General features: G+C 33.4%; 1 protein-coding gene across 1 annotated transcript in view; it reads right to left on the reverse strand.

The window, feature by feature from the left end:
• Positions 1-487: 487 nt before the first annotated feature.
• The window catches only part of LOC132719375 (poly(A)-specific ribonuclease PARN-like), a 31,004-nt gene continuing 8,007 nt past the window's right edge, over positions 488-23,484 (reverse strand). Inside the window, exons 5-11 of the mRNA XM_060703140.1 lie at positions 22,449-22,518; positions 22,231-22,286; positions 9,233-9,319; positions 6,345-6,419; positions 5,277-5,580; positions 4,770-4,870; positions 488-761 (exon numbers count right to left, since the gene is read on the reverse strand). Of these exons, the coding sequence (XP_060559123.1) occupies positions 505-761; positions 4,770-4,870; positions 5,277-5,580; positions 6,345-6,419; positions 9,233-9,319; positions 22,231-22,286; positions 22,449-22,518 (950 nt within the window). The 3' untranslated portion in view covers positions 488-504. The remainder of the gene's footprint in view (positions 762-4,769; positions 4,871-5,276; positions 5,581-6,344; positions 6,420-9,232; positions 9,320-22,230; positions 22,287-22,448; positions 22,519-23,484) is intronic.

Consider the following 23,484-nt stretch of genomic DNA (forward strand, 5'->3'; position numbering starts at 1 on the left):
TATACTCGCCCACAGCAACTTGGGAAGTAATAAACCTATAGTTATGAATGCACTATTTTTTTTATATATATGAGCCGCGTCACAACAAAACCAACATAGTGCGTTTGCGACCAGCATGGATTCAGACCAGCCTGCGCATCCGAACAACACATTTTAATAACCAGGTAAAGATTGAATAAATCTGATAAATTTAACAGTCTTAATGACTTTATAAAAAACCAAAAAAAAACTTTAAGAGCAACCAAAGTGACAAAATTAAAAATGTTGCAAGCTCAGTTTGACTGAACCTGTTGATGGGCCCAAGCTACCATCTACACCCCTAGCATCCTCCGCTTACTAAATTTTCGAGCAATTATACATAATCATACATATGTATGTATTCATACAATAGTGACTAACTTTTTCAGGAAGGTGAAAATTTAAAAATAAACAGGTGCCATGTATTATAAAACCATTGTAACATCCATCACCAATGAACATCAAATACCTTCAAACATGAACCAACTATGCTAAGGGAGGAAAATCTTCCTCTTTAATTGTAAACTCTGGTTTTTCAATCTTTTCATCTTTTTTCTCTTCCCCATTTTTCTTGCCCTTATGCCATGATTTTTTCTTCCCATCATGTGTCTTATTCTTGTTATTTTTATTGAAATTTTTCATTCCTTCTAAGTTTCTTCTTCCATGGAAGGTTTTCTTTCCATTGTATTTTCCTTTACTTTCCTTTGGTCCTTGGTTGATTTCTTCAGGTCGCTTTAATATCACTGTGTAAGACCATATTTTAACATTAAAGCGAAACACATCCAGATTTAAATAAAACTTTTATGAAAACTTGAAAGTTATTTCTTTGCATAAAATGTTGTCAATGTGTGAGAATGAAGAGATTTAAAGTGCAGAAATTACCTAGACACCTTTTCATTTGTTGGTTGGGGTTTTCATTGCACTACCATGATATCTGTCATTTGGCAACTTTCCAGATTTACAGGTGGAGGAACACCTCAGATGCCCTTCCGTGCATTATTTCAGGCACGAATGAGCACCTAAGTGGAACCAGAGACTTCCATAGGCAAGCTGTTTGTTTGTTTCATTTTACCCCTTTTCCCATCAGTATTTCAGTCATATAGGCGAGTAGTTTCCTAACCATCATTCCTGGAGAGTTACACCAGTACTAGACGACCTTCCTCCGCGCTAAACTACCAAAGCATCTCCCGGGGATCAAACCCACGCCAGAGAGGTAACTGGATTAGAAGTCATCGACTCTAACCCCTCAACCACGAAAGCTGGATGGTTTTCACACATGAAAGAATCAGGAGACACCTGCAGGCTTGAACCTGAACCTACAGAGGTGTGAGGCAAGTGGACCCTAACCACTCTGCCATAGAGTCAGTAACAGCACAAAATTTCAGGTAGAAAATTAATACCTTCCATCAAATTTTGAATATAACGAAATGTGAATATAGTTTCATTTCTTGTACTATATAATATATTTGTTTTCAAAATATTTGATTCCTTGAAAGGGTGTCCCTGGCCAGATGTAAAGTGGTCGACTTTAAACGACTTGGCCCTCATCTCTGCAGGTTCATGTGGATTCTTTCATGTGAGGAAGATTTCTTGAAAATTTACTATGCTAATCAGGAGGCATGTTGCATTAAAAGTGGTTTCAATTTAATTGGCTGAAGTTGAGGAAGCCAAAAATTTAACATTGGCCATTTTGATTCACATTCCCTTTAATGCTGTGTTTGGACATTGGCACATTTCTGTTAAGGCAGTTATCAAGGTTATGACAATTTTTTATTTTTATTTGTGCATCAAGTTACATGCACACTGTTTAAAATGATAGTGACTGCTTCAGCTTAAATGTTGTATGGTGACTTTTTCAGATATCTCCATAAATAATACTTTTTAGCCCCTACTTTATTAGAAAGGTCAATCTATGTAAGGCCTCTGGTAGCCTGGTACTGAAATTTGGTATTGAAATTTGGTATTGAAACTAATCTTCATATACATGTAATGAAAATATCAATTTTAAATTTTTATCTTTTTTTTTTTTTCTTAATGAAATAAAAATATGCATCAATCATCAGATATTCTCTTTTGATTCCTCCTTATCATTACAAACATAAGTGATTGATTGATAATGTCACATTAAAACAAGATTATTAAATATTAAACTAAATATTTACACTGTTTGGAAGTGTTTGCTAAATGCTAAATCAATATAAAATATTTTTTCGTCCACATTACCTGTAAAACAATACCATTTGGCAAAAGTTTAAAATAATCGCTAACCCATTATCTTTAAAAAAAAAGGGGGGGGGGGGGGTAAAAATCTGTCATCTTGCACAAAGAGAAATGAAATGAATAATGCAATTATACCATTGTTATTTTGACCGACTTTACCTTTAAAATAAAAGATTTAAGGGCACGTGTAGCTTTTGAACAAGTTTTTGGACAAGGTCTCTTGTACCGAAATAGGCTACAAGTGCAAATGTTAATCTTGAATGAACAAAAACTTTCAAAAATCTGCTGTCTTACTTTTTTTGTGAAGTATTTTTCTTACCAAATTTTTATTTGTTTTTTATTGGTTAAAAATGAATTGATTCCATTTATATGAAGAATAACACACATAACATGTTTGATTCATGACATCTTACTTTCTGTATTAATTATAATAAAGATTGAATAAGCTATAATACAACGAAACAATGACAATATAAATGTATTCTCCACAAAGACTTTACTTATCTCTACATAAATGTAACAAAATGCTCACAGCCTTAAGTAAATTTGTCAAAAAATTTGCTTAATGTCCTACTGAAAAGACATATCTTATAGAATTAACACTTCTCCTAACAGACCATCAACTTCCTCAAAGATTTCTCCTATCTCTTATTATAGCCAAAAAACAGTCATTTAATGACAAGAGATATCTCTTTTGAATTATTCCACCTTCTTATAGACCTTAGCAATTTAACAGACTTGACCCCATCTCCTCAAAAAACTTGACCCATCTCCTGAAAGACTTGACCCATCTTCTTAAAGGCTTGACACATTTCCTGAAAGACTTGACCCAACTTCTTAAAGGCTTGACCCATCTCCTGAAAGACTTGACCCATCTTCTTAAAGGCTTGACCCATCTCCTGAAAGACTTGACCCATCTTCTTAAAGGCTTGACACATCTCCTGAAAGACTTGACCCATCTTCTTAAAGGCTTGACACATCTCCTGAAAGACTTGACCCATCTTCTTAAAGGCTTGACACATCTCTTAAGAGACTTGACCCATCTTCTTAAAGGCTTGACACATCTCCTCCAATACTTGACACAACTTTACACAGACTTGACCCTTCTCCTCAGTGACTTAAACTACCTACATACTGACTGCAGATTTATCCCATCTCCTCACAGGCAATAAGCAATCCCTGCACTGACCTAACAAATCTAAGGGAATTGACGAATCTACTCATAAATTTATCCCATCTTTTTCCTGACTTGAAATTTCTCACAAACTTAACCTATTTCTTTGATTAGCCTATGTCTTTGTTGACTTGATATATCTTAGTCATAGCCAGGCTAAGCATTTCTTTTGCTAACTTGACATATCTCACACATAGTGTATCTCCTCATTGACTTGCCTTTTAGCCTTTTTCTCACTGACATGACATATCTCACCGACATAAGCCTATCTCCTTATTTACTAGACGTATCTCACAGACTAAGACTACCATATCTCCTTGCTGACTTGACATATCTTACAGTCATTGGCTGTCTTTTGACTAACTTGACATACATCACAGACTCATTTCCTCACAGACAAACACTTATATCCCACAGACAAATTTCATCTCCACATGAAATTTACCCACCTTTATGGATTTGACTTACATCTTAATAGTCTTGATATGCTACCTCGAGACCTTTTTTGCCATTAATTTTATCAATGTCCTTATCAAGATCACCAAGCTTATGGCCTAAATGGTATATCCACTGTCCTCACTCACCACTATATGTATATCCATTAATACCAGAATTTGAAAACAACACATGAATTGTGCAAAAAGTAACACCCTAATATGCAAATATATGGCAGAAATGAGTGAAAACATGAATAAGCGATATACGCTGTGACCACTCTATTTTGTAGTAAACCAAATTGAAAGAACTTTTTTCTTTTATTTCTGTTTGGTTTTACGGCACACCAACACAATTTAGGTCATATGGTTCTTAAACAGGGAAGATGATTTTGGCGAACCATGGTAGTTACAAACTTAAAGCAGCACCAGAGGTCATAACCACCTCATCTGCTGTAGCTAAGAGATGTGTAGACTACAGTAATTCAAAACCATTTATTCACTTCTTACAATCACGCAGGTATAAATGGTTGCTGCAATTCTGATGCCTCAACCCTTAAAGGCTACCCCTCAGCCACAAGAGGTAATAATTAAGATCATGAAGATAGTTAGACATTTTATTCCAACCCTTATTAGAAAAATTTCAAGGAGAATCTTTGCTTTTCAAAATCATTCATTAGAATGACGACCTTGCCTACTTTTATATTTTGGTGAAGTTCGTTTGTGCAATATCATTATTGTCACATCTCTGCACAATTTCAAATCCCCACAATTTCAATTCCTGCAATTTAAAATCTCAGCATTTTCAAATCTCGACATACTGGATATACACTGTGTCAAAGACTAACTTCCTAAAACAAGAACGGACACATGTGCACTAGAATGACACTTTAGAACATGTCCCAACATGAGCAAACACATACCAATCTTTTTCCCTGAACTGTTTATATCCTCGGGCCATTTTATGCTCTCGTCTTTCTCTGGGGTAGATGTGGGGGTAATTCTTGACTGAAACTCTGGGGCACTGTAAAAAAAGATTCTTTTCCTTAAGCTATATTTTCACTTCTGGTTGAATAGCAACTAATTGCAGAAAACAATGCCCACACTTTGTCAGAATCTTGAAAAGAAGAGCTTATATACACAATCTACGTGACACTTATTGCAAAATATAAGAGTTTAATTATTTTAAGTTTTTTTTTATCTCTTGACAATTTTCCATAAAAAGAATGATGGATCAAAACTGCCAAAACATTGTTAGATTAAAACTGCCAAAAAATTGTTAATTAAATTCATATTGATTAAGACATTTTATAACATTCTTTAAGGTATTGGATATTGTATGGATAAACTAACAAGTGTGAAAAGTTTCCTAAACAATTTTTTTTTCAAAGGGTCTGAAAAATTATCAACTGAAAACCAATCAGACTTACTCTACGTTCAATGACTTTGCCTTCTTTCTCCCACTATCTGAAAGAGTCCCATTGTTCTCTGGGGAATGAGATCTTTTCGTGCCTTTCTTTACTTCAGCTGAATGCCCATCATGCAAATTATGCCCACTAGGGGGAGCTGTGGTCTGTGTAGGTGTATGGAATTGGCTATGACCATGTGACTGTTGTTCTGGTTTCTGATTGGTCCATTTGTACTGGCTTGAATGTTCATGCCGAGTGTAAGTTTTGTGATCGTTGTAGGACATTATTCTGTACACAGATCCTTTCTTACATAATGTCTTTAACACTGAAATATCATACAGGTGTAAACTAAGGAATATTATGTGAATGATTAATCAATATATTGTGATAAAAACACACTTCTTTTATGTTATTATTCAATTTCTGTCTTACTTTATTATTTTAAAATCTCACTTTATTATTTTAAAATGTCCCTCAATAATTATTAATGTTTTTTCCCCATTTCATTCTTTTCTTGAGTTACATTGATACAGTAACATTGATATGGCAACCTGTAAGCTGACCTTCTGCATTATTTCAGGCATAAATTGGCATTCCAGCAAAATCATATTTGACTTATGGCACACAAGTATTACCATATAAGCAAACCATATCAGACTAACGACACACAAGTACAACCATATTTGACTTTTGGCAAACAAGTGTAGCCATTTTTGACCATCCTTTATTCCTTTATATAGCAAGACCAATTGACCACATGACAAAATCTAAAGTCTCTGGGATCAAATAAGGATCAAGTGATCTGACCTTGACCGCTTGGCTATACACGTTTCTTTTTAGTGTTATACATTGTAGGTGATGATGTTAACTTGAAGCAGTATGTCTTTATTCAGACTTATAAGCTAAGTGGTTTTTGGCACATCTCGGCATAAAATTAAGCAAGCCTCATCTATACAATGATCAGCTGCTGTGGAATTCTTGTTATTTCAAGGTCTTCAATACTATCTCAAGGGGTATGGACTTATCTTTGACCAAAAAATAGCCAATCCAAGTCCCTATGTATTGATACCATCAGAATTGTAGTATTACCTGAGTTAGCAACAGATTTACTGTTGAGGGCCACATAAGCTGACACTTCATCTATCCAACCAATATGTACACTACCTGAAAAATAATATGATACTCTTATGTAACAAGATATGTTTGTAAAACATGTATGCCCCCTATCAGCAGCCAATTAGTCATGTGATAAGGTTATTATGCACGACTTCTGACCCAGTGATCAAACAATTAATAAGCGTTATCAAGTATCTACTGGTCATGACCTTGACCTTTGACCCCTTGACCCCAAAATCAATAGGGGTCATCTGCTGGTCATGACCAATCACCATGCCAAGTTTGAAGTTCCTAGGCCGAAGAGTTCTTTAGTTATTGATCAGAAACCGTTTTTACTTACAAGGTCAATGGTCAATGTGACCTTGACCTTTGACCCCTTGATCCCAAAATCAATAGGGGTAATCTGCTGGTCATGACAAATCACCATACCAAGTTTGAAGTTCCTAGGCCTAAGGGTTCTTAAGTTATTGATCAGAAACCATTTTTACTTACAAGGTCAATGTGACCTTGACCTTTGACCCCTTGACCCAAAACTCAATAGGGGTCATCTGCTAGTCACGACCAATCATCATACAAAGTTTGAAGTTCCTAGGCCTAAGCGTTTTTAGTTAATTGATCGGAAACCGCTTTTACCTACAAGGTCAATGTGACCTTGACCTTTGACCCCTTAACCCCAAAATCGATAGGGGTCATCTGATTGGTCATAACCAATCACCATACCATGTTTCAAGTTCCTAGGTCTTTTGTTATTGATGGGAAACCATTTTTACCCAAGAGGTCAATGTGACCTTGACCTTTGACCCCTTGACCCCAAATTCAATAGGGGTCATCTACTGATCGTGACCAATCACTATACCAAGTTTGAAGTTCCTAGGCCTTAAGGTTCTTTAGTTATTGATCGGAAACCGTTTTTTGCTTACCAGGTCAATGTGACCTTGACCTTTGACCCCTTGATCCCAAAATCAATAGGGGTCATCTACTGGTCATGACCAATCACCATACCAAGTTTGAAGTTCCTAGGCCTAAGGGTTCTTTAATTATCACAGGGAAACTGTTTTTACCCAAGAGGTCAATGTGACCTTGACCTTTGACCCCTTGACCCCAAAATCAATAGGGGTCATCTACTGATCATGACCAATCACCATACCAAGTTTGAAGTTTCTAGGCCTAAGAGTTCTTTAGTTATCACTCGGAAACCGTTTTTACCCAAGAGGTCAATGTGACCTTGACCTTTGACCCCTTGACCCCAAATTCAATAGGGGTCATCTACTGATCATGACCAATCACTATACCAAGTTTGAAGTTCCTAGGCCTTAAGGTTCTTTAGTTATTGATCGGAAACCGTTTTTGCTTACAAGGTCAATGTGACCTTGACCTTTGACCCCTTGACCCCAAAATCAATAGGGGTCATCTACTTATCATGACCAATCACCATACCAAGTTTGAAGTTCCTAGGCCTTAAGGTTCTTGAGTTATTGATCGGAAACCGTTTTTGCTTACAAGGTCAATGTGACCTTGACCTTTGACTCCTTGACCCCAAAATAGGGTCATCTACTGGTCATGACCAATCACCATACCAAGTTTGAAGTTCCTAGGCCTAAGGGTTCTTTAGTTATCACTCGGAAACCATTTGGTCTATGGAACGACGAACCGACAAGTGCAAAGCAATATACCCCCTTTTCTTCAAAATGGGGGCATAATAATAAGAAGTAATATTCAAACTAATACACTGGTCATTTGTACAACCTCTCCCAAATTTCCAGGAATAGTAAGAACTTTGTTTTTGAAGCCAGCAAACCAATGGTAAAGGTTTTATACACTGCAGAATACATAAATTTCATGTGTTCACTGCAGAAAACATAAATCTCATGTGCGAGAAAAAAATCTCATGTGTATACAGCAGAGTACATTAATCTCATATGTACACTGCAGAGTATATACATGTAAATCTCATATGTCCACTGCAGAGAACATAAATCTCATATGTACAATGCTGAGAACATTTATCTCATGTGTACACTACAGAGTACATAAATCTCATGTGTACACTGTAGTGTATATAAATCTCATGTGTACACTACAGAGTACATAAATCTCATGTGTACACTGCAAAGTACATCAATCTCATGTGTACACTACAGAGTCATAAATCTCATGAGTACACTGTAGAGTATATAAATCTCATATGTACACTGCAGAGTACATACATATCATGTGTACACTACGATTACATAAATCTCATGTGTACACTGTAGAGTACATAAATCTCATATGTACACTGCAGAGTACATAAATATATGTAAACTACAGATTACATAAATCTCATGTGTACACCGTAGAGCATATAAATCTCATATGTACACTGCAGAGTACATAAATCTCATGTGTACGCTGCAGAGTACATGTATTGTATGTGTTCACTGCAGAATACATAAATCTCATGTGTACACTGCAGAGTACATCAATCTCATATGTACACTGCAGAGTACATAAATATCATATGTACTGCAGAGAACATTAATCTCAATGTACACTGTAGAGTATATAAATCTCATGTGTACACTGCAGAGTACATAAATCTCATGTGTATACTGCAGGGTACATAAATTGTATGTGTATACTGCAGGGTACATAAATCTATTAAGTACACTGCAGAGTACATCAATCTCATGTGTACACTGCAGATTACATAAATATCATATGTACACTGTAGAGTACATAAATCCCATGTGTACACTGCAGGGTAGGTATCACATATAGAAAACTTTAATCAACCCATAACATTAAAATATACCCTCTAAATGATAAACATCTATAGCAATTTTAGACAAATAGTCATGAAAAATATTTCATTGACTTACCAAATTGAGCAAACAGTAGACTGATGTCAGAGTGTTTCCAGTCTTTAGGAAATGTTACATGAAATACATGATCTCTTGAAGGCGCCACTGAAAATAGAAAACACAAAATATGTCATATGTTTTATTATATCTTTCCAAAAGATTTACATAAAAGTTGTATGTCATATGTTTTATCACTTCTTACCAAAAGATAAAAATAAAATTTGTACATGTCATATCCTTTGGAAATTTATGTACTGCAGATGTCTTGCTTAGAGTTCCAAACACACCATTGTTAACTGAACGTTTTTTTAAACTCAAATCCCAAAATTTATAACACAAAAGGAAAGTAGGATATAGATGTGACATAGTCCTTATACATGTACTGTGAATTCATTTGATTTCGTTGACATGAAGTTTCATGGTTTTGTTATGGCTTCTTTAATTAGTTGATTGTATATTTTTTTAAATAAATGTAAGAAATGTAATGATTTTACAGCAGGTGACATGAAATTTGTTGGAGCTGAAACTCTTGGATTGACATGCCACGAAAATCAGGTAAATTTGTGTGCCATGATTAATAATAATTTCAAGTAATATGTATTTGGCACTGAAAGCTTCTATTTTAAGAGTTAAAAGAGGTTGAACAATTCGGTCTAAACTAGTAAACATTTCGAAATAAAGAAATATTTTAAGAATGAAATTGAAAAGTGATAATAAAAGAATTTATTAGCCAGAGTTGAATTAAAAGTGTTTTTTACATTTTTATATTTTGTATAATAAATATGATAATTCAGGAATAACTGAGTGAGCAAATAATAGGAAGTTTCACACAAACATTAATTATACTAAGTGAAATGGTATAATAATCTCAAAAAATACTTTTCCAGTCCCATCATGTCAAAAACACTTGGAAATCCGTTTAAATAATAAATAAGTAGGAACAATTGAACAAAATAGAGTGTAAGGAATGAATTTTTCAAGTGAATTCTGCAAAGGAACTCTGCAAAAGAACTTCCAGCTGCATCCATAAAATATTATGTCAAGTTAAAATTCTTCAAAAATTGCTGAATATGCAAAGAGACTTAAGCGTACTCAAAAACATTGATCGTTAGAACCCTTGAAAAACTTTGGCCCTTCCGAACTGCAAACAGTTCATTCCGATTGTTTAAATAACATGATTTACGAGCGTAAAAATAACTACATTATCCAAACTCGTAATCAGTGCCATTGAAATAATGCAACGCATGTAATTACGGTTGGCAAGTTTACACAATGGATTTGGAAACTTTACCCTGCCTTCTGACACCCTACTCTATACAGCCACTAATTAGCCAATTGCACTCTTAACACTGTCATGTAATAATTACTTCAAATAGCCACGTAGCCTTCAAGATGTGTTCCTTTTCAACAAGTCTCTTCGTCATGAATGAAATAAAATGAAACGCATGGTGTGAATTGACGACTATTTATCTTGAAGATGTTTTAAAGCGATAGTGACAATTTCAGTTGAAAATATAATAGGACACTCGCCACTTTTTACAATGGACTAATCATCATTAAGGAAAAATGATTTACATTTATACATGAATTTAAACAAATCTGTACGAGAAAAATTAGACAAATTGTTCTAATCACTATAATAGACAAATTACATGACAACGTAGAATATTCCGACAAAGATATTATAAGAAATTGCAATAGATTATTACCCGCTTTGCTCAAAAAATTTTTTTTACCAATAATTTCAATATAATTGACTTAAACACAGTTTCAAGATTGTGACCAAAATTATACATAGATGGAAATCTAGAGACTCGAGTTGACACCAAACAAACTGAAAAAGTTCTTGCAGAATGACCATTTCTATACCCATCCCATGATCCCCTATCTCTACTGCCATCAAAACCCAAAAGTTCAATTAAATTCTACAAAATAAATGGAAATTAACATCATTTCTTTGTAGGGGCTATAGCCCTTTAAAGTTTAGCGTCAGTATTAAAGGGATACACAGGCAAAATAATGACAAAAATACAAAAATGAACTTCTGTACTCAAATCACCCTAAAATGACTTTTCCTAAAGTCCCAGCATGAATTTCTGTATAGATTCTTTATTTTTTGGGTTTGAAGCTTAAATTATCTATATATGTTGAACGAAATTTGGTCGCCAACAGAATCACCGAATAGTTTAAAAACAAGTCATGTGATTTGAACACACCCTGGAAGTTACAATAACAGGTGTTGTGGATATTGTATGATTAAAACAAGTCTAAGTAATTGATTTGACATGTTCTTTAACGTTTCCAGAGTACACAGTAACAACTATTTTGAAATCATAGCGCTCTAACCTGACCCACGCGGGTCAAGTTAGGAAAACACCATTTTATTCTTTATATGGAGAAAAGTTTTGTTCTTTTTACTGTTTAGTGTATTCATTTTGATGACATTTACAGAATAATGAATGAAAAATTAAAAACTAAGAAATTAAAATTTTGCCTGTGTCTCCCTTTAAAGACACAAGTTTTTTAAGTCTGTTTTATCTATGCATCTTTTGCCCTTACCACACTAAATATCTTAAATTCTTAGACTTGTTTACCTTTCTAACTGGACAAAACCATTCCTTGCTTTTTCTGGGAACTTTTTTTACAATATGTACTGACTGAATAGCAAACAGTGCAGACTACAATATGCTGGCTGATGAAGCAGTGCAGACCATGATATACTGGCTGATCAAACAAAGCAGACCACAATATGCTGGCTGATGAAGCAGTGCAGCTGCAATATACAGGCTGATCAAACAGTGCAGACTACAATATGCTGGCTGATTAAGCAGTGCAGCTGCAATTTGATGGCTGATCAAATACAAGGCGGGGACCATGCAGATTATTGCTGGCTGATTAAACATGCAGACACAATATATGACTGGTACAATCCCAAACAGTGCGACGCAGACAACAATTCTGGTGATCAACAGGTGCAGCCCAGATAATGGCTATGGTCATTTAGTTAAAAAAAACATTGGTAGAACCAGCTGAACAGAAAAATCAATCAAACACATTATGAACATTTTAATATTTTGTCTATTTTAAAAGATTAAAAATCATCTGTTTTCACTACACTGCAAAACTACTAAAATGAGTGATATTTCAAGGTCATACTTGTAAGTAGGTGGAAAGAAATTTTTTGAATTCTTTTTTCTCTATCTGCCTACATCATTATAACATGTAAAGAGATACTTACAAATTATGAAATTGTGAGGGGAGAAGAAAAAAAGCATTAAAAAAATTGTGAAGATATTTGTGGTTAAGGATGTATCATTAAATTCTATTTTAAGTAACAAGATACAAATATTAATAGGCTTTCACCTGGAATATTTAATGATATATCTCATGATGAGATAGAATTTTTATTTATTTCCTAAATTTGACACCCACGCCTCATTCAGCAAATTTACATAGGAGTGGACACAAAAATTGAGTGTCAAGGTGAAGAAAAATAATGTAAAAAAAAATAAAATAAATAAATTTACAATTTACTGACAGGTAGATCTACAACTTTTCAGCCCGGTCATAAATTTTTCTAAATGAAATATTTGTGGCAAAGATAATACTGATACTTTCTTTCCCTATAAAAACGCTTTTTCTTTTTTGTGTCATAAACTGTGAAATAATGAAAGAAAGTTTACATAACTTTCCTATGTCATGTAAAGTGACTTTGGATTGGACTGAGCCTCAAACTATCTGTCTATTCTAAATTTGTGAAGTGACTGGTTGGATATTATAAATGTAGTATTAGGCACTATTTATTAACCATTACCATGCCAAATATCTTAAATAGACTTGCTAATCAAAAGCATTCATCAATTTTAGGGGGAAAATTCAAAATACATGTACAAACAAAGTGAAAAGCCAAAAGTGCCGATCATGATCAGACTGCAGGGATGTGCCGACTGATCTTGGTCGGCACTGGTCACATGGGTAGAATCTGTTGGCTAGGTGGGGTAGAGAATGAACTAGAAATCATCAGTGAAGTTTAAGCAGAATACGGAAACTCTGTAACAGTTGCATCCCTATTTCAGCATTTTGATAATGAAACCATTAACAATGACCAAGCAGTTCAAAATACATGTACACCTCATCAACAAAAGTCCAAAATACATCTCAAATTCAAGACAGTTTCCCTTTGTACAAATATGAACAACTACATTTAAACAACAAGAAGCAAATTTCAAAATGACACTCATTTTCTGAAAACAAGAAAAAAAATTGTTTCAAAATTTCACACAGAAATAAGCCTATGTTACACTTTTAAGCGCGGGCTTTCAAATTCCCGCCAAACCAAAAAACTTATTTTTATCATAAGATATTCGTTCTGCTGACATCGGCAAAAAAATTAAGAAATTTCCCAGCATACTACTGGTTACTCATAATACTGACTAAAAATAGAAAATTCTTGTTATGTTGTATTGTTACTTAAAAAATAGTTTCACCACTCCTTAAGGTACGCTGAATTTAAATATCCGGATCTAGTTTTTATGATAAAATGAAAATGAATGAGTTGTTTCTCGTGCAAGAATTTTACCTTTAAACATAAAAGAGGAAAAACTGTAAATCTTTTCTTAACTCATACCTCGTAGAACTTGTGAAACGAACTTGTGCTTTTAAGTATAAAATGTCCTGTCTAAAAGCGGAAACTGTCCACGATTACAACGCAGTTTCATGGATATCATAGCACAGTAAATAAGCATCCATAAGGACAAGGTTGGGTCTGACAGCATGATAGTGTGAGATGACCTGGCTTTATTATGGTCTAATGGAATATACTGATCATCAGTATTGTCACTTAAGATTTCCTACTAGAGAAGATTTTGTATAAGATGTATACTATTAATATCAATAGACTTTATTTTAGTAATTGCTTGATTTTATTTTATCATATTACAAGGAAACAACACATAACCTCATATCACGATAATTATCTGACCACCAGTGCAGAACCTGATTTATCCTAGGTATATTTACTTTAATCAACCAACATTATTTTATTTTAGTCCCCCCACCCCCTGCATTATCTCTCAAAGTTACATATTGCAACAAACCTAAACAATAAATAAATCTTTGAAATATATATGTTTATAATCATTGACAAAATTCCTAAATCCATTAATCATTGAGTGATTAACCTAGAGGTCAACACACCTGTCAAATATGACATTTATACAATACAGTCTGGATGGAATTTATAAAGTAATTAACAAGAGACACCCCCCCCCACCCCTCCATTATTTTGATTATTAGTAACCTTGTAACAATGGAACTATTTTCTGAAAGGTATGCATGTTTACTATGTAACAATGGATGGAACTATTTTTTTAAGGTATTCATGGCTATAAAGCGAGTAAATAGGTATATCAACTGAATCTATGTTTTTAGGTGGCCATAATGCAAGAAAAAAAACCTAAAAACTAAAAATCAAAATAAAAAAAATCAACTCTTCCTTCTTTTAAAAAAAGAAGAAAAGAATAAAAACACCCCAAAAAATCAGATAAGAGTCAGTAATAGAGTTTAAGGTTACAATATAATGATTTGACTTCAGGTACGTGCAAATCTGTGACAAGCACATAAACAAAGGTAAAATGTTTCATTCACATATAGCTTCCTAACTTACTATTTATAAAATAAACCCTAAATAAAGTTATCCATTTTTAAATCTTTTTATATATATCTACCATTTTATTTTTGCTTAACCAATCCTATCTCTTTATAACTGTGTATTACATAATAAGATATTTTGACCTTCAAACTGGCGCGCATATTTTTTGGCGGTTTTCCCATGAATTCGCAAAAAAGCGCGCAAGAGGATTTCTTTGATATTTTAAACGTCTGTAAATTACATGTATATGCCCTTTTGTCTTAAACGTTTGGGAACTATTTGTAAAATATTAACAATATGCTGATGAACGGACACTAACAACACAAATATCACACAATTATACTAATAGATAATATCAATTACAGATGATTTTGAAAAAAAATGGAATTTGATATAATTTCACATTTCTTTTTTTCAATTTGTAACACAGATTTCAAAATAGGAAGAAACAAGAGCTGTCCGTAAGACAGCGCGCTCGACTTTTTTATTGCTTGCCAATAAAAAAAGTTTTTGCAGTAAAAGGCAATACAAGAATCTCTGTATTTTTAAAGTGAACAATGGCCATGAGCATTAAGATATTTAGTGAAGAATTATTTTATTATGACATAATTTATGGTAAAGTGAACAAGTGGATAGGAATGAATTTTTTTAGATTTTTTAAGTTTTTTAGTGCTTGCCTATAATACAAAACATTGACAGTTAAGGGCCATAATTCAAATAAAATCTTTGACAGAATTACCTTCTCCTGGACATGTTTGGGAATCATGATTGTAAACAAGTATTCCAACTTTCAAATTAATATCTCAAACAGTTCAGTCAAAAAGTGGACTGGTACTAAAAACTTAACCAAGATTCTAAGTCGATAAAAGGCCTTAATTTTTAAAACAAATCCTTGACAGAGTTACCTTCTCTTGCGTACAGATGGGGGTAATGATGTGAAATAGCATTAAAAGTTTCAAAGCAATATCTCAAAGGGTTAAGGCAATAAGTGGATTTTACCCATATTCAATGTATTTTCTAAGTCAAAAAGGGGCATAATTCTGTCAAAAACCTTGACAGAGTTATGTCCTCTTGTCTGTTGATGAAGGTCGTGATGGTAAACAAGTATGGTCAGTTTCAAAGCAATACCTCCAATGGTTTTGAAATAAAGTGAGGTGGTACAAAAAACTTAACCAAGCTCAATACACTTTCTAAGTCAAAAAAAGGGCCATAATTCTGTCAAAAACCTTGACAGAGTTATGTACTCTTGTCTGTAGATGGAGGTTATGATGGTGAACAAGTATGGTAAGTTTCAAAGCCATACTTGTAATACTTCTGAAATAAAGTGGGGTGGTACGAAAAACTTAACCAAGGTGTGACGCCGACGCCGACGCCGGGGCGAGTAGGATAGCTCCCCTTTTCATAGAAAAGTCGAGCTAAAAACCAACCCAACTTGATATTTGATATCAGCTTGTAAAAAAGGCACTTTGAAACACTAGATTAATGTATGAAGAAAACAAGAGCTGTCCGTAAGACAGCGCGCTCGACTTTTTTATTGCTTGCCAATAAAAAAAGTTTTTGCAGTAAAAGGCAATACAAGAATCTCTGTATTTTTAAAGTGAACAATGGCCATAATTCAAATAAAATCTTTGACAGAATTACCTTCTCCTGGACATGTTTGGGAATCATGATTGTAAACAAGTATTCCAACTTTCAAATTAATATCTCAAACAGTTCAGTCAAAAAGTGGACTGGTACTAAAAACTTAACCAAGATTCTAAGTCGATAAAAGGCCTTAATTTTTTTAAAACAAATCCTTGACAGAGTTACCTTCTCTTGCGTACAGATGGGGGTAATGATGTGAAATAGCATTAAAAGTTTCAAAGCAATATCTCAAAGGGTTAAGGCAATAAGTGGATTTTACCCATATTCAATGTATTTTCTAAGTCAAAAAGGGGCATAATTCTGTCAAAAACCTTGACAGAGTTATGTCCTCTTGTCTGTTGATGAAGGTCGTGATGGTAAACAAGTATGGTCAGTTTCAAAGCAATACCTCCAATGGTTTTGAAATAAAGTGAGGTGGTACAAAAAACTTAACCAAGCTCAATACACTTTCTAAGTCAAAAAAGGGCCATAATTCTGTCAAAAACCTTGACAGAGTTATGTACTCTTGTCTGTAGATGGAGGTTATGATGGTGAACAAGTATGGTAAGTTTCAAAGCCATACTTGTAATACTTCTGAAATAAAGTGGGGTGGTACGAAAAACTTAACCAAGGTGTGACGCCAACGCTAACGCCGACGCCGGGGCGAGTAGGATAGCTCCCCTTTTCATAGAAAAGTCGAGCTAAAAAAGATACATTAACTGACAGCCCCATGCAGGCACATTAAGGTATTTAGCATTCCAAAAATGGAAGCTGGAAAAGCTGGAAAAGTTCCTTTAAAAATTCAGCAAAAAACAGTTAAACATTCTTCATTCTTGAAATAACCATTCATTTGTAATTTAAATAGTTTATCAAGCTCAGCAGTGGAGTATAACTGCTTTTTCATAATTTCTCTCTGTGATCCCCCAACCAGACACAACTTCTCACAAATTTATTTGATACAGTAAGTTTTACTGTAATAACAATAACATAAATTCACCATAAGTAGCAATGTCCCTTAACACAAACTTCTTGCAACAATATTAATTTTTGGTAAAAAATAAAACACAAACTTCTTGCAACGTTATTTGGTAAAAAATAAAACACCAACTTCTTTTGCAAAGTTATTTGGTAAAAAATTAAACACAAACTTCTTTTGCAAAGTTATTTGGTAAAAAATTAAACACAAACTTCTTTCAAAGTTATTTGGTAAAAAGTAAATCACAAACTTCTTGCAAAGTTATTTGGTAAAAAATTAAACACAAACTTCTTGCAAAGTTATTTGGTAAAAATTTAAACACAAACTTCTTGCAACGTTATTTGGTAAAAATTTAAACACAAACTTCTTGCAAAGTTATTTGGTAAAAAATAAAACACAAACTTCTTGCAAAGTTAAATGGTAAAAAATAAAACACAAACTTCTTGCAAAGTTATTTGGTAAAAAAATAAAAACAAACTTCTTGCAAAGTTATTTGTTAAAAAATAAAACACAAACTTATTGCAACATTATTTGGTAAAAAAAAATTGTCACAATTCTTGAAAAAATTTGTTTTAACTTTTAATTTGAATGACATAATCAAATTCAGGAACCAAACTTCCCCTGGTCGACAAAATCATTTTGCCATTTATGTAATAATTTAAAGTAGCACTCCCCACCTTCCACCTTACCTTTAGTCTTATCGGAACAGAATCTTCTTATGCAACCAGTGCAGACCAAGATCAGCCAGCACATCTGTGCCACCTGACCATTGTCTGCAGTGTTTGCTATTCTGTCAATATAATTATTGTGCTTTAATAATTTTACTGGAAATGTTGAAAAGTTTTGTCCACATTGAAAGGTCGTCAAGTCCATTTAAGATATTCAGTGGGGTAAAGGTTAACTAAAATCAAATAAAGAGCTCGAACTTTTGTTAATGTAGATCATGCAATTTTACTTGCGATAGCTTTAATAACCCAACACCTTTAAAATCCCTTTCACCGAAAAACCAACCAAACCCTAAAACCCACTTCCACACCCATTTTCTGCACAGTCATTTGAAACAAAACATTTTATGATGAAGAAAGTGGCACTTAAAACATCAATGACTTTTATCAATTAAACTTGCCCTAATCTGTTAAAATACCTTGACATGGAGATAAAACCAAACAGGTATCACCCACGACCTGGTATTGAGCTACCATAGTTTCACATTGCTAAATCAGTTTCAAGGACAAATCTCATTTGGTATCAGGAAGTACTGATAATTTACAAGGGTACAACATTTTATGTTCTTTTAAATCAAAGCATCTCAATTATACTTCTAAGGAAGGCATTTTTTCTCTCTATCTTTAAAAGGTATACCAATGTAAAAACATGAGGGCAATAAAGACCCTTGTATTAGCTCACCAGAATTTAAAATATCAAGCCACCTTAAATGGCAACAGAAAAAATGCTTGATGCACATTCTGTATATTAATAAATATTAAATTTAGATTCCATTACACAAACTTGGTGGGGTAAGGGTTTCAGGGTGCAGTGTGACTAGACTCTATATTATCTGCTATTTTTATATTTTCATCTTCATTTCCAAAAAATTAATAATGGACAGTTCCAAAATGGAAGCTGGACAAGTCCATTTAAGAAATTCAGCAGGTTAGGGGTTATTTTTATGATTATGGAGAGCCCAAATATGATACTAATAATAATATTGCTCAAAAGTCATTTATATTTGGTGTTATTTTAATGTTACAGAAATAGTATTCCTGAACAATCTTTTGATTATTAGCCATTAGTGTAAATAGAGTGATTAAGTATTTTATATTTAAGACTAATACCACTTTCGTTTACAGTTTGTTACTTTAAATACAAATAACTTCACATTAAATTCTGCTTGCTTCACATGATGAAGCATGGAGTATGGTCTAAAATACATTATCAATACATTATAAGCCACTGAGGTCTGCCTTTCTTCAGAAATAAAAAAAAAACAATCATAAAATACATCTCTGAGGTTTATTTGTGCCTTTAAATTAGGCTCCGTACAGGTAACATCCATTTATTTCTTTTTTTTTTTTTTTTTTTTTTTGCAATTTCAGTCAAAATTTTGGCTTGTCATACTCAAAGATAACAAAGTACAATCGTCATTGAATGTGACCTTGACTTATGAATGAAATACAAAAATATTTCCCATTTTCATGCAACCTTCAAGCTTGGTGACTAAAAACAAAAAAAGAATAAAGCTGGTACATGCAGGGTATGTCTGGGACACGGATTAGCAAGCATAAAAATTTATGACGACTTATCGTCTACCAATCCTATCTCCTTAATAGAAGATCTAGTCGTTATTTACACGAACGCGCAAAAATGGAACATTAAAACCGCTAAGCAGACAAGTTTTATGAAATTCGCAGCTTTTTTGTAACGGTATAAAAAGAATAAGATCGACCATTTTCCGCAATTTTTTCAAGATTTAAATTCTGTTCATAAAATGTGATCAGTATAAAAGAAATTTGAAGAAAAAAAATTGTGGGAAATTATTAGCTAGCTTTGCAAAAATATCGTTCAATGCTTGAATAGAGGAAGTCCACACTTCAATATGTCAGGCAAATTTATAGAACATTTTAGAAATCATATTAGCAGGTTTTAACCTTTTTATTTACATAAACATTTAAGAAGTGTTTTAAGACCAATTCATGAAAGTTTACACATACTTAAATTTTGAAATTTGGGCTTTCATTTTCCTTAAAGAATTTAACGATACCCTGTAAAATGTTTGAGTGATTTGGCAAAAATTACAACACTTTTTTTTCTTACCAAAAAAATAGAATTTAGTTTGTTTGCACTGCAGGAGAATTCACATTTATTAAAGTGCAGCTGGATATTTTGTATATTAGTTTGGTTGAAATTACTGAGAAATTTTAGGCATCGCCCACAAAGAGGAAAAATTCCTCTTTATATCACACGTCATAAAAAACAAAAGGAATAACAAGAGCTGTTTGAAAGGCAGCACCAAACAACTATTCCCAGTGCTTGATAACTTGAAAAAGGGCAATTATTCTAATGAAATCCATGACAGAGTTATAAGCCTTGCACTGTGGCCTCCTATTATGCTCTCAAATAAACGTGTAAGGTTTCAACCCATTCCTTTTATCAATTTTGGAGATACCAACTTGCACGGGGAAAAACTCTAAAAAAGTGTAACTCCAATGTGAGTACAACAGCTCTCCCTATTCTTTGAAAAGTCAAGCCAAAAATAATTAATGCACGAAAGCCTGCCAAAGCAGTTTGTAATAATTCTTTTTGGTTCCAATCCCATGAGAAATAAAGGGGAAATTGTAACCAGAAAAAAGTTTTAACAGCAAGCCACCTGTGAAAATTCACCGATCTCAATCATCATTATTTTCCCCCAAATTAAAGCTTAAGGTAGACATTTTACTGCATTTCTTCTTTAAGTTTCAGTTTTAATTCAGAGGTCTCTTAAAATTCTTGAAACAATTCTGAACAGTTTTACAACTTTTTACATTTGCATTGTTTTCAACTGACCCCCCATCCCTTTTCAACTCTATAAATGAATCACTTAACATTTCCCCACCCCCAGTGGAGGTGCATGTAAAAGTAGTTGTCCCCAAGTCTGGAAATTTGCTAAATGTATAACAACTGCTCACTTAAGCTTATGTTTAAATTAGAATGCATTAATTTGAATATAAATGCATTACCTGATGTATTTTTATTGATACATGTACATAAACTTTAGAGACTGCATTTGACATACATATTGCAAATTTCAAAGCCGGGTGGGGTGGGGGAGTCAAGTGTCCACCTTTAATTTCAACAAATGTCCCAAATTCCAGAAGAAAACCTGAAAGTTAAACTAAAATTCAGCACACTCATTTACTTACAACATGTAAATATGTACTTATTTATAACTTTAATGTCCTTAAAATGAGAACTTTCCCTAGATTATTTCTCAACAATTCAACCCTTTGATTTTCAGTCCTAGATTAAATTTGGGACTGTCCATTAAATATTTCACAACTGTCAGATAATACACAATTATCATATAGAAATTAACAAAATTCAATTAAAGGGAAGTAATCCAAATACATAAAAATATGTTTTTTTTCTAATTAAATTTCAAGCTTGACAATGTCAGTTCCCTTGCTATATCAGTTAATTGTAAAGTAAAAACTTAACCATATATCATATTTGATGAGGACGGTACAATAGGAGTAATTCAATCTTTATTGTGTTAAAAAACAAATCCACACTGTTCAAAGTTGCTTTATAACAAGTTGTGTTTTTCAGATTTTACATGCAGGGACAGGACTGCATTGCATTATTTCTGGCACAATCTGGCATATTGTTACGACTTTGAAGTATTACATAAGGCACTTTCAAGTGAATTTTTATCTTTACCTCCCCCTACCCTACTCCACCTCTGCCCCAATACACACACAAAGTAAAAGCAACAAGGCTGTTTGAAGGACAGCTAAATCCTCTTCTGCAGCAGACATGAATGTGAACCTACTGACCTTTCACCAACCATAAACTTGATGTTGTGCAATGCTCTTTCAGTTATTGACCAATTTTCCTTATTCAGGAGGATACCTTTGTAAATCCTCTTATGGACCGGACACAAAAGTGTATCGGACGGACGGATGGACAGACGGAGAACATTCCTATAATCCATTTCCCGCTTTGCAGAAGGGGATTAATAAAAACATAGATATAAACAAAACAATGTGACATGTTTGGTTAACCACTTACAATCAGCAGCCACAAGATCCATATATGGTATATCCGCTGACCTCATCATGAATATTCTGAAATAATTAAAAACAAAAATTGTTTTTTTCCCCATTTGCATTAAAAAATACATTTTCAGAAATATCCTCATGATACATAACAATACATTTTAATACAAAGAATTAGAAATGTATGTTTCACACAATATTCTACTTTACAATATATTATATTAAGCTTACTTGTTGAGAAAAGGTTCTAAAAGTGGAGAAGATGGAGGGACACGGTCTGATGGTGGCTGCTGGAACTGGCCTGAAATATAAAAATAATTTGTCTGCATCAAAATTTTGCAATCTGACCCAAAATACGCAAAAAAAGTATTTGCTTGCTTTAAAGTTATAAACTGCAATTTGACTTGCAAAAAATTATTTATATTTAAGTCTATTGTCTTCTTCTAGAAAGTTTCATAATGCTATAAAATAACAGTTCCTACTTACCTTGAAAGTTTTATACAGCTATATAATAACAGTTCCTACTTACCTAGAAAGTTTTATTGAGCCCTATATTAACAGTTTCAACTTACCTAGAAAGTTGTATTCAACCCTATATTAACAATTTCTACTAACCTAGAAAGTTGTATTCAACCCTATATTAACAATTTCTACTAACCTAGAAAGTTGAATTCAACCCTATATTAACAATTTCTACTAACCTAGAAAATTGTATTCATCCCTATATTAACAATTTCTACTAACCTTTCAACCCTATATTAACAATTTCTACTAACCTAGAAAATTGTATTCAACCCTATATTAACAATTTCTACTAACCTAGAAAGTTTTATACAGCCCTATAGTAACAGTTTAAACATACCTCAAAAGTTTAAAAGAGTGCTATATTTACAGTTTCTATTTATAACAATTTCTACTAACCTAGACAGTTTTATAGAGCCCTATATCAACAATTTCTACTAACCTAGAAAGTTTTAGAGCCCTATATTAACAATTTCTACTAACCTAGAAAGTTTGAGAGTCCTATATTTATTGTTTCTACTAACCTAGAAAGTCTGAGAGCCCTATATTAACAGTTTCTACTTGCCTGGAAAGTTTTATAGAGCCCTATATTAACAATTTCTACTAACCTAGAAAGTTTGAGAGTCCTATATTTATTGTTTCTACTAACCTAGAAAGTCTGAGAGCCCTATATTAACAATTTCTACTTACCTAGAAAGTTTTATACAACCCTATATTAACAATTTCTACTAACCAAGAAAGTTGT

Source organism: Ruditapes philippinarum, unplaced genomic scaffold, assembly GCF_026571515.1.
Source record: "Ruditapes philippinarum isolate M1 unplaced genomic scaffold, ASM2657151v2 ctg196_1_1_1_1, whole genome shotgun sequence".
In the NCBI taxonomy this organism is placed as follows: domain Eukaryota; kingdom Metazoa; phylum Mollusca; class Bivalvia; order Venerida; family Veneridae; genus Ruditapes; species Ruditapes philippinarum.